Genomic DNA, 14,372 nt, shown 5'->3' with positions numbered 1-14,372 from the left:
AAATGCGAGTCGCGGTCGCATGTCCGTCGTGAAATTTTAGCTAAAATCACTCCAAAACAGGAAATTTGCCCGGCCCGAGGCCGAAACGACCATTTCCAGACATAGTACATTATCCTACCAATCGACATCAGGCAGCAATTCAGCTCCATGTACTGATAAAAGCCCGTGGAATTAGTCATATGCAAACAACCACAGGTAGGCCGTTCGATCGAACACAGAGATAGAGTTCGCACTTTTACGCCGAATTCGCCGGCTGTACCTCATATACAGGGGGTAAGTTACCCCCCTTTCGCCGAAGAAATATTTTGCGACCTCTTGGAGTTGCAGGAATTGGAGAGAAACCTTACGAATATCATCCCGGAAGCTCCAATTATATGCCTGTAATTCTATATTTGCCTGTTTTCAAGGAAAATTGTCTAATTTCGATAATATTTCCCCTGTTCTATGACTAATTTGTCCTATTTTAACCACAGGCTCATTGGAGTTCATGCCAAAACGGCAGCAGAAGTTCGTTAGGCTGCCATCCGTTTGAAATAATGGAGGCTGGCACTGCTAAATGTCTTCTGGATGTGATAAAGTGAGTGAAGTATTTTTCATGTCACCAAAATTAGATTTGACATCTTATACTGTACGTTAGTGGGCCGGTGAAAGAGATCTGAAAGAGGAAGTATTAGTTCATGCAGGAATCAACTTTGATGTTGAATTTCTCTCTCTCTATAGCGACCCTAACGCTTTGCAAGAATTCTTGAGAACCAATAGCCAGGTGAGCGGAATACTTTTCTCAAATTTACTGTAACAGTATTCATAAAACACTATGTGCTGAAGTCAGCTTTGTAACTTTTTGTGATGCATGTGGATCTAATTTGTCTTGACTCTTCAATTCATCTGAAAGGGGGTAGACCAAACCTCAATTTCTGTGCATGGCAATTTTCTTATAGATCCAAAAATTTCACAGGTGTTTGTATTTACCAACAGTCCATAATTGACACAGGGTGATTTCTTATCCAAACTACTTGAAGGTAGTATTAATATGTCCTGTCCATACTGAAAGGGGTTGCAATGGTAAAATCTTAGACTTGCAGGATGTTTAGACCGTTTTTTGACAATCCAAGACTGAGATTTCATAATTATATCTTTACAAGCCCTGATCTTTACTCTCACTTAACTATGATAGTTCCAAGGTTGTATCTCTGACTTGCAATACAGTTGCAAGATACTGTTCTGTGCCTGTTTTTGTAACAAAGCAGCTTTCCGGTTGCATTATAATCAAACCAGCTGGAATAATATGTGTAACTCTAATGTACTTTTGGTACCATTTGGTCAAGATACTTGGCTGTGAGAACAAATCCTTGAACTTGGAGTGCAATGCAAGTTTTGGAGACCAAAATGAAATGCCCTACTGAAGAATGTGATTTTGAAACTCAGTATGAAAGTTGATGAAATTTTTACATACACTAGAACCCCTTTTCTCTCTTCCCCCCCCCCTTCCCCCCCCTCTCCTGACTTGAACTCATAAGGGTAATAAATAATGGTTTGAATAGAAGGGGGTTGGAGTTAACAGGATTGGTTTTTAAATTATCAATTAGGAAGGAATGATTGTTTTACCATTCTTGCACAATCAACTGTTATTTTCATTTATTTAGTCAGTTTAAGGGAGCTTTTTGATAAGACCGTTTAGTCTGTGAAGTTCAGGTTGGCAGGTGTTAATAGCTCTCTTTAATGTTTATAACCCAATGTCTTTACTTGATGTTCAAGTCTGGAGTGAAGATTTGAGCAAAGGGAAATTAAAATTAATTTTGAGTTAAAAGGAAGTTCAAGTGAACCAAGTTTGAGCCAGCTAATAATAAATAACTGAGGAGATGGGGTCAAAGCAAAGGGAAACCGGATCTTATTTAAGTTAGCGGAGGGTTTGAGTGAATCATGTTGTAGTAAGCGGGGTTCTACTGTAATTCAATTGTTTAGAGAGCTGTGATTTTTCAAGGTTCCATTACACCCTTGATAATTTAGGTAAACCTTGTAAATTTTCCTTCGAGTTTACTGTCCACACTGATCTTATCTGAATAGGAGCAAAACAATCATAAGCAGCTATGTCCCTTGACAACAACAGTGTATATGGTAGGAAAATCTTGGAGACTAGGCAAATAACCGTAAATTACATGGTGCAAGCTGTGGTAGCTCCCAAAACTTTGTCAAACCTCAAAAGAGCTTGTGAAAAATTAAAATTTAGATGCTCTTTCATAGATCTTACCTTTAACCCTTTTGCTTCCAAGTTCTCATTAGTAATTCTCCTTACTTTCTGCCACAGGATTCCTTTGATGTTAGTTTGGAGAATTTGGTATTGGATCAACTAGTAACCCCCTACTTGATGTTTTCCTTTATTCTCATCACTTATATGCTTGACTTTTAATTGATGTTGTAAGGAGGAATTTTGTCTTGCTCACTCATGGGAGTGTAAGGATTTAGACCAGTTTCAAAAGGTTTTTCCAAATTTAAACATGTTTTCCTTTATTTACAGGATCATGGCCTTTCTTCTAAAAATTCAGGAGACTCTATTTCAGTGTCAACTCCACTGAATGTGAATCATTTACTGACTTCAAAATTAAATGCCAGTTCAACAAGAGAAGGTGGGATTAACAACAGGTTACCTGTAAATGCAAGAATTGCTTCACAAGTGTCTGGAACATCTTTGCCTAGTTCTTCTTCATTGCCACAGAGTACATTAGTAAATTCAGTGGTCAACAATAGTAGCATGTCAAGAAATAGTTCAAGTCCTAATACTCCTTTTACTGTTGGGGTGGTTCCGTCTTCTGTTCCGGTGTCAAGTGGTGTCAATTTTCTAAAGGCTGGTATGGAAAGTCCTGGTAGTTTAGGGAACAAAACTGGCAGTGCACTTGGAATTTCGTCTTCACCAAAACCTGTGGCTACTACTGCTTCAGTATTTCAAGGGAAAAAACCCATCCCAATCCAACCTAAAACCCCTAATATTTCCTCTGCTGTAACAAGCTCAACTGTAGGAACTACAGGAACACGTGGAATACAGATTATGAACTCTGGATTACCTATTGTAATGCAAAAACAACCTGTTGTTGCACAGCAGAGTATATCTTCCTCTGGGCATCGTGTTGTGTTAAATGGAACAGATTCGAAAACAAACATGAAGACAAGTGTTGCTCCTGTAAATGCACATTCTAATAAATCTTCTCAAGGTGTGTTACAGCCAATTCTTTCTACAACTCCTGTCAAGCGAATTGCACCTAAACAGCCAAGTATATTACCTCAAACTGGTATGTCATCACCACCTCAAATTGTGGGTACACAACATAAGATACTTCTACAACAAGTTTCAAATCAAATTACTCCTCAAGTGCAAACTGTTATAAATCAAGTGTCACCAGGAAATGCTCAACAACAAAATCATACACAGCTTATCCAAGCACAGCAGTTACTTAATTTGATAAGAGGCCAAAATCCAAGCACCCAGACAACACAACAGACATCAACTCAGCTCACACAATCACAAGCATTACCTGCAAATCAGATTAAACAAATTCAACAGTTAGTTCAACAGAAACTTTCTAACCAGCAGCAACAACCGCCAGTTGTACAAACGTTGCAACAGAATGTACTTAGTCCTGCACAGCTCCAAGCTGCTTTGAAACCAAACCAACAGTTTACCACACAAACTGTCCAAGCAGCTCAACCACAAAACATTGTTGTCCAAGAAGAAGTCATCAAACAACTTCTTCAACAAGTATCGCAACAAAAACCTACCCAGAAACTTGTGCAACCTCAGCAAATATTTCAGCAAATACCACAGCAGTCTCAATCTGTTCAAAAGCAGATCTTAGTACAGAATATTCAACCACAGGGACAGCAAACCCTGCAAACATTGCAAGTTAATGTCAATGCTTCTGCTAAGCCTTCTAACCTGAATCAAAGAACTGACGTCTCTTTGTCTCCTGCAAATATTCAGCTACAGCAAGTATTGAATAACCAGCAGAAGCAGCAAGTGCTTTCTCTTGGACAACAGCAAGTTAACTTAACACAACAGCTGCAAGTGTCAAAGGAACAAGGCACTAGAGTTCTTCAAGGTGTAACATTTGTACCGAGTCAACTCAACAAAACCCCTGTAGCACAAGTGTCAAATCAAGGAGGTATTGTCCGGCAGGTTAATTCTGTTGTTCAGCAAGGAAAAACTGGAATGGCACCTGTTGTCCATGTTGCAACAACAGCTCAACAGAATACAGTTTCTCAAGTGCAGCAACAACAAGCACAAGCTGGAGTTCAGAAAGTGTTTATCATAAAACAACCTGAGTTGTTACAAAAGCTGGGATTACAAGGAGGAAAAACTCAACAGACTATTCAAATTACACCACAACAGCTACAGGCACTGAAACAGTTGCAATTACAGCAGCAAGTGGTGAAGCAGAAACTTACTTCAAGTGGTCTTCAAACAGGAAGTAATGTGCAAACTAAAAACTTAACAGCAGATCAGCTGAAGCAGATACAACTGCAACAGCAACAGCTGCAAGGTTCAGGAGTGAAGCAGGTTGTTCCTCAGGGTCGGGCACAGTCTGTAGTTCAACAACAAGTTAATGTTAAAACACAGGGGAAAATGCAGCACATTCCTAGAATTCTTCAAACATCAGGCAGACAACCTGTGTCTCAGGTGAGAGATTAAAATGATACATTCTGTGGCTGAAATGTTTTCTTTGTTTACAATTTTCTACTATCAGTCAAATTCACTTTTTACTCTGCTTTTTTAATAGTCATCATAATGAGATGCAAAGTAAAGTAAAAATCAAACTGGTTTGTGAAATGTTGAGTTGAAATTGAGAAAATATTTTACACCACTACTTATGAAAATCAAAAATTGACTTACCAAAGCTCACTTTCATTGAATGTTAATTAATTTGACAACTTATTTTAAATCCTGGCATATCAGTTGTTTTCACATACTGTATTTCCTTGAATAAGCACCTTTTGGTTTAAGGTAGGGGGGGATGGCATGTTTTCAAGGTGGGTGCTTATTATTCTTCCTCACTAATTCTGCTTTAGTTGAAGTGTTAAAAGTGGTGATAGATACAGGTTTTCCTTATATCCCTACTCCATAAGAAATTGAGGGAGGGGGCGGGAACTTCACTAAAATTACAGTCCAGGGGTGGGCATTTATTAGAATATGGGTGCTTATTCGAGGAAGTGCTGTATTTATCTATTTGATTGCTTTGTGCTTAAATTTTTTCTCATAAATTTTTTCTCATACACTTTTATTTAACATGGCTTGTTCAATTCCTAAATTGTAACTTTCCTAATTCCACTTAACTGTTAGAGTGTCAAGGTGTCTGTACCAATAAAACAGGAAACAAACAAAGGAGTGAAGCGCCCACATTCATCATCAGAGACAACAGATGTACCAAAAGTTGCTACAAGGTTGGTCATTCAAAAAATAGTTTTACTGTAATTTCTGGCCAATTACCCGCTGATATTCTGTCAATTTTTCCACTAACAGTAGTTGGTGCGGGTTATAGGAAGTTGCGGATAATACGATAATTTTTAACGCTTCTGGTATAGTTTTAAAACAATAAGCAGGAAAAACAGGGATGATAAGATCCACTTACGATACTCTTCAAAAAACCTGTGCAATAACTCATTTAATTTGTGCAGATTGCTCATTATAATGAGAGACTTTAATGCTCTCGATGAAAGCTAATGCAAATTGAAAACACATCTACAAAGCTCAATAATGAAGCTTTCATCTTGTTTGTTCTCTTACTTTCTTACCTTGTCAATTTCATAGCTTGTTTCTTTGTTTAGTTCAAAAACAATCTCACTTACATGGGTAGTGAACTTGAAAATAAAAGAATTTAATTGTGAAAAAGCTGTCTTCATAGCAAATCACATGGAAAATGATGCTGACATGTTCATTTCATGGTGCTGCATAATTAATGGTGTGACAGAATTTTTGATGCATCAGTGAAATTTTCTCAGCTGGCACTGCCTTGAGTTAAAGAGTATTTTCTCATTTCAAGCGATTTCTTCGACTTGTAGATCTCAAGATATTGGTTTTTTTTAGAACAGATTTTTACAAGTGGTATCATTTTCAATTAAACAGGGAAGACAAAAAGTGTAAATAATTGTTAACTGCATGCTAAAGAATATCATGTCAAAAATAATAATGAAGGAACTTTGTGTGAGGCCACGATTTTCTTTATTTTTGGGTGCAGGTTATCTGCTAGTGCAGGTAATCTGTTGAAACTTTCTTCTCATTATTGCAAAACCTGACCCACGCAGGTAATCTGCTGCATGGGTAAATGGACAGAAATTACAGTAACCCTTTACACCCAAAGCTTCTTTAGATGGTGATCATTTCCATTATTCTTGTGACCCTAATTTATATAATATAGCGGTGATATTATAAGGAGGAATTAGACACTAGTCACTCTTGAGGGTCAGATGGTTAAATGTGAATACAGAGTGATCTATTTGTTATCTAAAGTATCTTTAGTTTTTTTCTTGTTGAAAAGATGGAAAGGAAATTTGGGTTGCAAAGGTTGATAAGCATTTCATTTCAGAGAAACTTGAGGAAAGATAAGCCATGATACACAAGTTCTATGTTTAACTTGTGTATTTTATATAGAGAGGATCAAAAAGCATAAAAAATGTGTTCAGTGACTAGTTGAATGAGAAAGTTATTTTCCCGAACTGGCAATTGTGCTATGGGGATCTTCAAGTACTTCCCATTATTGTTGCAATAAATCTTAATAAAATTCCTAGTGATTTTAATTCTTAAACTTGTTCATTTAGATTAAAACAAGGCCTAACTCAAGATCAACAGACAGTTATTCGACCTGATGTCAAAACGCCTTTTAGTACCCATGAAGACCTTATTAAAAGACTAACACCTTACCATGTGTGTTATGATCCAAGTCCTACTCCTGCTGATGTTCAGAAAGGTCAGTCTTGACAACACACAATTGTCTCCTGTTAACTCAAACCCTTGGTTTGAACCAAAATCCTTTCTCCTTGTCAAGTCTATTGTACATTTTTTACAATTTTACCCTTGAACTTCCATGAACTTAAGCAAGTCTTCATATCCTGTCTGGGCATTCCTATTATAAGTATCATTTCCAAGCATGTTTGTCAATGTGACAGGTGACAAGAAGCAGTGAGGTAGTCCAAAACAATGCACTTCTTTGAAATAGCTAAGAATTTTTTGTCTTTTTTTGTCAATGGTACATTGTCTATGCAACCTGAGTCTTGTGTGATGTGTAACTTTGCTTGGACAAAGGGTTAATGCTTGAAACATCAGCTTTGGAAACTCCTTATGGTGGCCAATTTGCATGATTAACTCAGTTGATAAGACTAAAAATGATATAAACTATAGGACCACGTGGCAAAGTGGCTTAAGCACTTGAGTCAGGCAGGGCCTACATCTTTTATTCTATGGCCAGACTCAATTTACTTTCACAAAGCCTTTCTCCATCTAGGAATAGTGATGGGTAGCAAGGGATTGTGATTTAATGCTGGCTGGTAACCCTGCAACAGATTGGGATTCCATAAACATGTAGGGGGAAGTTGTGATACTTCCAGTCACTCTATGCTACTAAGAATGGGATATGATCTGGTGGGATAGGCCTTCTGGTTTGTAAGCCAGGTTTTCATGTACATAGCATTATGTTGATTGCTTCCTTGTGTTCATTCTTATCCTACTTTTTGTACCCAGCTGATGCTCTTTTTGGGGCTGTCTCAACCCAACTGGTGAAACGAAGTCAAAAAATGATGGAGAAGTATCGTCAACTCTTATATGATGAGAGTATGGTAAGGTGTCTTTTTATTCACTCTCTATCTTTATTCATACATCCCTTGTTACTTCAGCACTAAACATCAATTTTACTCAGTATGTTCAAAACATTTCCTATAATTTTAGCAAGAGGAACTTGATGTAGGAGTAAACATCCCCTAGCTGATATATTTTTCTTCAAATTACTTTTCTTCTTGAAAATTTGATGATATTATTTGACAAATTGCTCTTTGGTCACCTTGGAAAGTGAGAAAGAATGTTTGGGTGCAGAAACAACCTTTCAACCAATCTTAAAAATTTAATCATTACACTGAAATCTCAAGTACTACCTCAAGTTGGTTCTTAGGAACTGACCAGCACAGTTAACCCTTCTACACCCTAGCATCAGTCTACTTTTCTCCATACTCTTTTCTATACATTTCCCATGATATTGACAAAGAGAATTTGTAGAACAATCAAGAGCATCTTTAGTTGGTGATCATTTCCTTTATTCTCATGACCTCGCTGTTTGTTTTAGGGGTGATACTGATGGGGAAAATAGTTACTAATCACTCTAGGGGCTTAAAGAGTTAAAAAAAACTTGTATACGGTATCAATGAATGAGTACCTGGATTTAGTAATTTAATTGCTATGGTTAACAAGAGTTAAAGCCAAAATCTTGTGATGTTGTCACACTGTGTTAAAGACATTTTTTAATTTAAGAACACAAAACGTATTGTCATGTACACAGCATCACAACCTGTTGAAAATGGATATCATTAACACTTCAAATTTGCAAGACCTGTTATTATGCTGTGCAGCTAGTAGGTGGCTCATGCACCAGCGTGCATGTATTGAGATACGAAAGATACAGGAAATTTAGAGAGCATGATGTCCGTACAGTAGTTGCTTGAGGCACCGTGTAGAGGAACTCTACAATAAGAAACAAAATTGTTTACACAATGGTATTTTCAACCCCTATTACTTCAATTTGATCTCTTTTGCTCTTGTTAAGTTAACCTTTTTGCCCCTTCTCCCCCAACCCCCAAACCCCCCCCCCCTCCCCTTATCAATAAAAAAGTGTTGTATCGTGATTCCACAAGCCTTTAGCTACATACAGGCAACTCTGAATGGGAGAGGGGAGGGGGGTCTTGTCAATGATTTAAAGTGTGGTAGAAACAGAAATGTTATTCTACACATAAACAGAACATCTTCAAACAGATGCTGATTGTAGCTTCTTGAGTTCTCTCTAAACTTCCCAAGGGTTTCATACATTGATGAATGTACCACAGATGGGAACTGGTGGCAATATAACTGATGCTTAATTGTTTGCTAACATATTAATGTTCCATAAAGAGGAATTTTGTCTGTGAGGTTTCAATACACTTCACTGGCACACACATTTGGAATTCTGAGCATTCTGGCACCATTGAACTAGATTACATGTTGCTTGAATGTTCTTTGATATAATTTAAATTGGTTAAGAAAAGTAAATTATGTGAATATTTGTGTTAAAATTTTCTCATGCAGCGGGAGCATCCCTCAGCTGAAATGGTCATGCTCTACAGAGTTTTCTTGACTAATGAACGTTCATTGCTGGCTGATGAAAGAAAAATAGCCAAAGGTATTTATCATGTTTTTTTTGCAGGCTGTTGATGGAAGCAAGCAAAGTAGTTTACTGTCCTATAATGTTTGTAACTTTCTTTCTCACGAATGATGTTCAGATTTTTGGTACAGTCCCATATAAATATTATTTCATAGCTTACTTACTTGACTTCAAGTTGAACAAAGACTCAAATAAAACAGATACTACAGACAATCTCCATTTAATTTTGATTGTACTTGTGTAACTCCTAAGTTTTATGTTATTTATCATATTGATATTTCATTTCAGAAAACCCTGAAGAAATCCTTAATATTATCAAAAAGGAGAAGCAGACTATTGAGTCATCAAATGACACAGCAACAGATGACACTGTAACAAAAGATATCACTTCTGATGAAACTATGGATTTTGTGGAATCAACTACTGAAAGTGATGTGGTCAATAGTATGAAAAATGCTGTGTCTGAGGCTTCTTCTAAAATTTCTTCTCTTTTAAGTGTAAATTATTCTCCATCTTCGTTAAACTACTCTTCAAATTCTTTGTCACCAAAGACTGAAACTTCATCCTCATCATCATCACTTCTTTCTACAAGAACGCCCACATTAGTTTCTACCAGCTCTGTCAACAACCATGTGTCTAGTTTATCTTCGCAAGATCATTTAGATAAACAGGATTCACTAAGCAAAGAAAGCTCTGGTGGAAATCACAAGTTGTCAGCAGACTTAAGCATTGATTCCCAGATGGACACAGAATGTGAAAAAGAAGATGTGACTGCTACTTTGGCTTTGCTCAATTCCATGGCATCTGAACTGGATGAAGTTTTAGATGTTGAAGGAACACTTTAGGAATAGTTGGTTCGACTCCACACTTATCTCTTGTCAATAATCTTGGTGTTTACTTGCAGTGCAAGAAAAATTACAGATATTTAACACTAAAAATTCCAAAGTCTAATTAATTGTTTCTTCTAGTTGTGGCACACTTTTCCTTAAGATAATCAAGTTGTTTTTCCTTTATCAAGAAATTCTGTGGCTGTTGTCTTTCTCTGTCTTTTGAATTGCCATATTTTCAGGATAAATGGCTTCAAATGACATTCCTCTTTGGGTGTTTAAGGGTTCGGATGAATTTCAATGTCAAGGATAGCAGCAACAATAAGAATTACAGTAAGGCACTGTGAAATGAATATGAATTCTTATTTTGGTTAGACACATTACTGACACAACAAATTCCTTCCTCACCAGTTTTTGTATTACATACAGTAAGTTTTTCGAACCCAGGGTAGTCTCATTGTCTGGATGATCAGACTGCATGAGCAAATGTTTCTATTACATTAGCAAGTTGGTTCTAACATACTTATCTTGCATCTGAAAGCCTTTAAGTGTTCAACATGACTCTTGAATTTTCAGAAATTTCCACAATTTTTTGGGTGCTATTTACTCACATTCTCCCCCATATTTATACTCTTGGATTTTTTGTGCACCCTCACTGATGCTTATGTCAGTTGTTTCCTTAACATAAGCTCATGCCTGCCACAAAAGCCAGGAATGAAAGCTCACAGCTTTTAAATAAATCTATAGCTTATATATATATATGTGAAAAAACAAACTTGAAAAAAAATTTTTTGTGATTTTCTCCTCTTTTTATGCTGATGTGTTACAGTTTGATATAACTACTTGCACCTTTGTACATAAATTTTATAACTCTTGTCCAGTTTGAAATCATCTAAAGACCTCACAAATGTCCCAATATTTTAAATTTAAAGGTCAGCATAACGCAAGAAATGTCATCATGAGGCCCAGGGGAACAAATCCCACAAACAGGATAGTTTGTTTTACAAAGTATTCAGTGCAACTAGGATGCTGTAACATCATCATAATATCAAATTGCTTTGTATACAAATAAATTGTGGTCACTTATTTTATTCCTGCAAGAATTGCATAAGTTGAAACCAATTTGAATTTTTGTGAACTTGTTGTTGCAATGAAATTGTGACATAGAGATGAAGATTTCTCATTAGTTTTCTGTCACTCAAAGGAATTGTTGCTGTGACTTTTCTCTGGGTCGTTTCTTAACTACTTGTTCCCTAGTCTTTATTGTCTCTCAGTTAAATGCTGGATTTAGGGATATACTGGTCAAATATAGACCATCTGTAGAATAATTTTAGTGGAAGCTGGATATCAAATCTTTCTGGAAGGGTCAGTTGAAAAGCTTACTGTAAAACTGCTGATGAAAATGCAATTTAAGTTGAAATTAATAAATTCTTAGTCTATTGTTTCATAATAAGTAATTGGAAAAAAGGCAAAGTTTTCTGATGCCATCAAGTTGCAGATCCTTTCTTAATGTTAGTATTTAACTCTACTCGCCACTAGAATTTTCTGTGAAGGTGTCCTGTTCCTTGGAGCAGCTATGCTAATGAATAATAAAGTTTTGTGCTTTTGTACAACTATTTATAACGTAAATGATATTTCATATGAAAATATATTAATATATTATTCTCTGAATGTAGATCTCTTGTCTTTGTGTCAAGTTGGGAAAAGCAGATACATTTTCTTCATAAAACTGGAAAACACAAGACTTGTAGTTTGTCAAAAAAAGACTCTATCAAGTTTGTCCTACCTTTTCTATTTCTCTTCAGAAAACAACTCTCTAGGGCCAGTTTGGTTAAACTTGGGTTATGATAATCTGGGGCTGGAGTCATCTGATTTCAGCTCTGAAAGCTATAAAAGAACATTAAGTATAGACAGATTATTTCATGGAACGTGCGCGCGAATGATTTTATTCTCAAGTTGCGATGCATCAAAAAGACGAACGAATGAGTTCAGCCAACGCGTGGGTTTTTAGATGCAACGCAATGAGGGAATAAAAGTCGTTCGACTACTTTCCATAGTATGATGTTTTTATTTGATACATACTGAGATTTTTTCACATTTGTATTAACAGATTGGAAGCGAATTACTGCGAAAATATGTAGTTCATCCAATCAGAGAAACGAACGGTAGCACTTCACAGTGTCTATCCAAGTACACATAAAATAAAGTACTCTTCGTTTACAATATGATGATTGGATGCTCTAACAAGATTAGAGAAAATTATCCAAATAAAGGCTTTTGAACAAAGAACTTTACGAACCCGGATTAACTATTTAACCTGATTGTGCTGATCGGCCTTCGACTGAATTGGTTGAGCTGCAGCTGGTGTCCAATTATACCAGATCAGACAATAAAGATTGGAAAATATCAATTTTTTAAAATTAAATTCTAGTCAATTTGGAATTTTTGTGCTGTTGTGGGCGGCTACGATCTTGGATTTTTCTCCAGTCTTCTCTCGCCTGTCATTGAAGTTGTCACCATCGCACGTCACAACTTTACCGTGATCCCTAACGAGTGCAGGTCAAATGTACGAGAATATTCGGCCGGACCACATACCAAGACGCACTTAAAGCTCCGCTTTGACCCTCTCGGTTGTCAACAAGTTCGCAGAGAAAGAGCGGATTCGACTAAAGGAGCTTGAATGAGGTGAGTAGATTAACGGCCGTTTCGTTTTTGATTGGTTTCGTTAACGACACGTTTGAGAGTCTTAAGAGGTTTGTTAGTTTGCCGCCGTCGGTCAGTTGGTTAACATCTTATAGCTCGGTTCGCTATCAGTTTTAGGTTTAGTATGCTAACATTCCTTTCAATTCTTAAACATTTGATAGAAGTCTAAACCATGTTATATATTCGGAGTGCAGGCAATCGATTTCACCTCCTTTATTAAGCCAAGTTTTTAAATCGAAAGACGTGGTCACATGGCATTTGTTCATTTCAAACGTTGAGAGGAACATGCTGAGCTGAATGAAACGCTAGCTCGAATTCGGAATATCGCCTCAGAAACCTGAAGTTCGGACCAGATGGCCATAGTTTCGAGGTTCTGCCTCAATTTTTTTTTGGATAAGGCCGCATTGTCTTGGACCGTTAGATGGACTAACGCATGGAGTGTGGTGCGGTCACAGTGCATTTAAGTGCATTTAGGTGCATTTTCGGAGGCTGTTCCAGTTTTTTTCGTTTATTTGTTCGAGATTCTGACACTGAATTTTCGCCAATTCAGGGTGATAATGAAGTGCTTTTTATTACAAAGTTAAAGTATTTGTAAGTGCTGTAGCTGATACTAAACATTGTTTTTCCTGATTACCCATGATGCACTTTGCGTCGTGAGGTTTGTTTATCCACGATTCCTGCGCGATCCCTCACGTTCTATCACTTCGAATCTACCGCAATTTATTCGTTTATTTTATGGTAGAGAGGGAGTTGTCTTGTTCTTGAAATATCTGCTACCATTTGATCCTCCAGCTCCACCAATCCTTTGAAATTGAGAGTTCTTATCTTCAACTCAATTGAAAATTGAAGATTGTTGAAAACAGTAATAATTATGATATTAATAAGACCTAATAGTAGCAATGAAACTCTTTACCCCAGGGAAACTCAACTAGCTATAAAACAGATACTTTCAAAATGAATAGTTAACTGAATAAAATGATCAAATATGACATACCTTTTTTTTTAGAAGTATGGTCTTCAAGAATTACTCACTGAATGTCTATGCACATTTTTTTGCTATGATAGACTATATGTACAAATGCACACTAACAAGGAAGTTTTGTGAAAACAAAACCGTATAAAGTAATTGTATTAAAACTGTAATCAGAACATTCATTTGATTCTTAGCTCATCAACGTGAACAAGAAAACTTAAGGTTAATCCAGTGGCTATCACACAAATGACATTTTTCTACATTCTATGGCATAATACTACATATGTTTAACTACATTTATGGATGTACATGTAGGTAAGTTTAAACAAATAGGTGATGTCTCAACTGAAACTGTCCAATAATCAAAATGTTCTCTAATAAATGTAAAACAGTTATTATGATGATGATACTGAAAAAGCTTTAAGGATATTTTCTTAAGCCCAATGTCTTGCATCAAGGTGGGTCTCAACCTTTTATTTTCCT

At 36.6% G+C, this 14,372-nt stretch overlaps 1 protein-coding gene across 1 annotated transcript; it reads left to right on the top strand.

Moving 5' to 3' along the window:
• On the top strand, positions 1 to 11,835 carry LOC131786510 (uncharacterized). The gene is made up of 9 exons (XM_059103563.2): positions 1 to 195; positions 474 to 577; positions 721 to 763; positions 2,516 to 4,669; positions 5,330 to 5,430; positions 6,805 to 6,953; positions 7,724 to 7,818; positions 9,311 to 9,404; positions 9,675 to 11,835. The coding sequence occupies exons 2-9, from the start codon at positions 537 to 539 to the stop codon at positions 10,229 to 10,231; spliced, it is 3,234 nt and encodes a 1,077-aa protein (XP_058959546.2). The 5' UTR covers positions 1 to 195; positions 474 to 536; the 3' UTR covers positions 10,232 to 11,835.
• The last annotated feature ends 2,537 nt before the right edge of the window (positions 11,836 to 14,372 follow it).

Source organism: Pocillopora verrucosa, chromosome 3, assembly GCF_036669915.1.
Source record: "Pocillopora verrucosa isolate sample1 chromosome 3, ASM3666991v2, whole genome shotgun sequence".
NCBI classification, from domain to species: domain Eukaryota; kingdom Metazoa; phylum Cnidaria; class Anthozoa; order Scleractinia; family Pocilloporidae; genus Pocillopora; species Pocillopora verrucosa.
The sequence above is the reverse complement of the archived record's forward strand: the minus strand, read 5'-3'. Positions and strand labels throughout refer to the sequence as shown.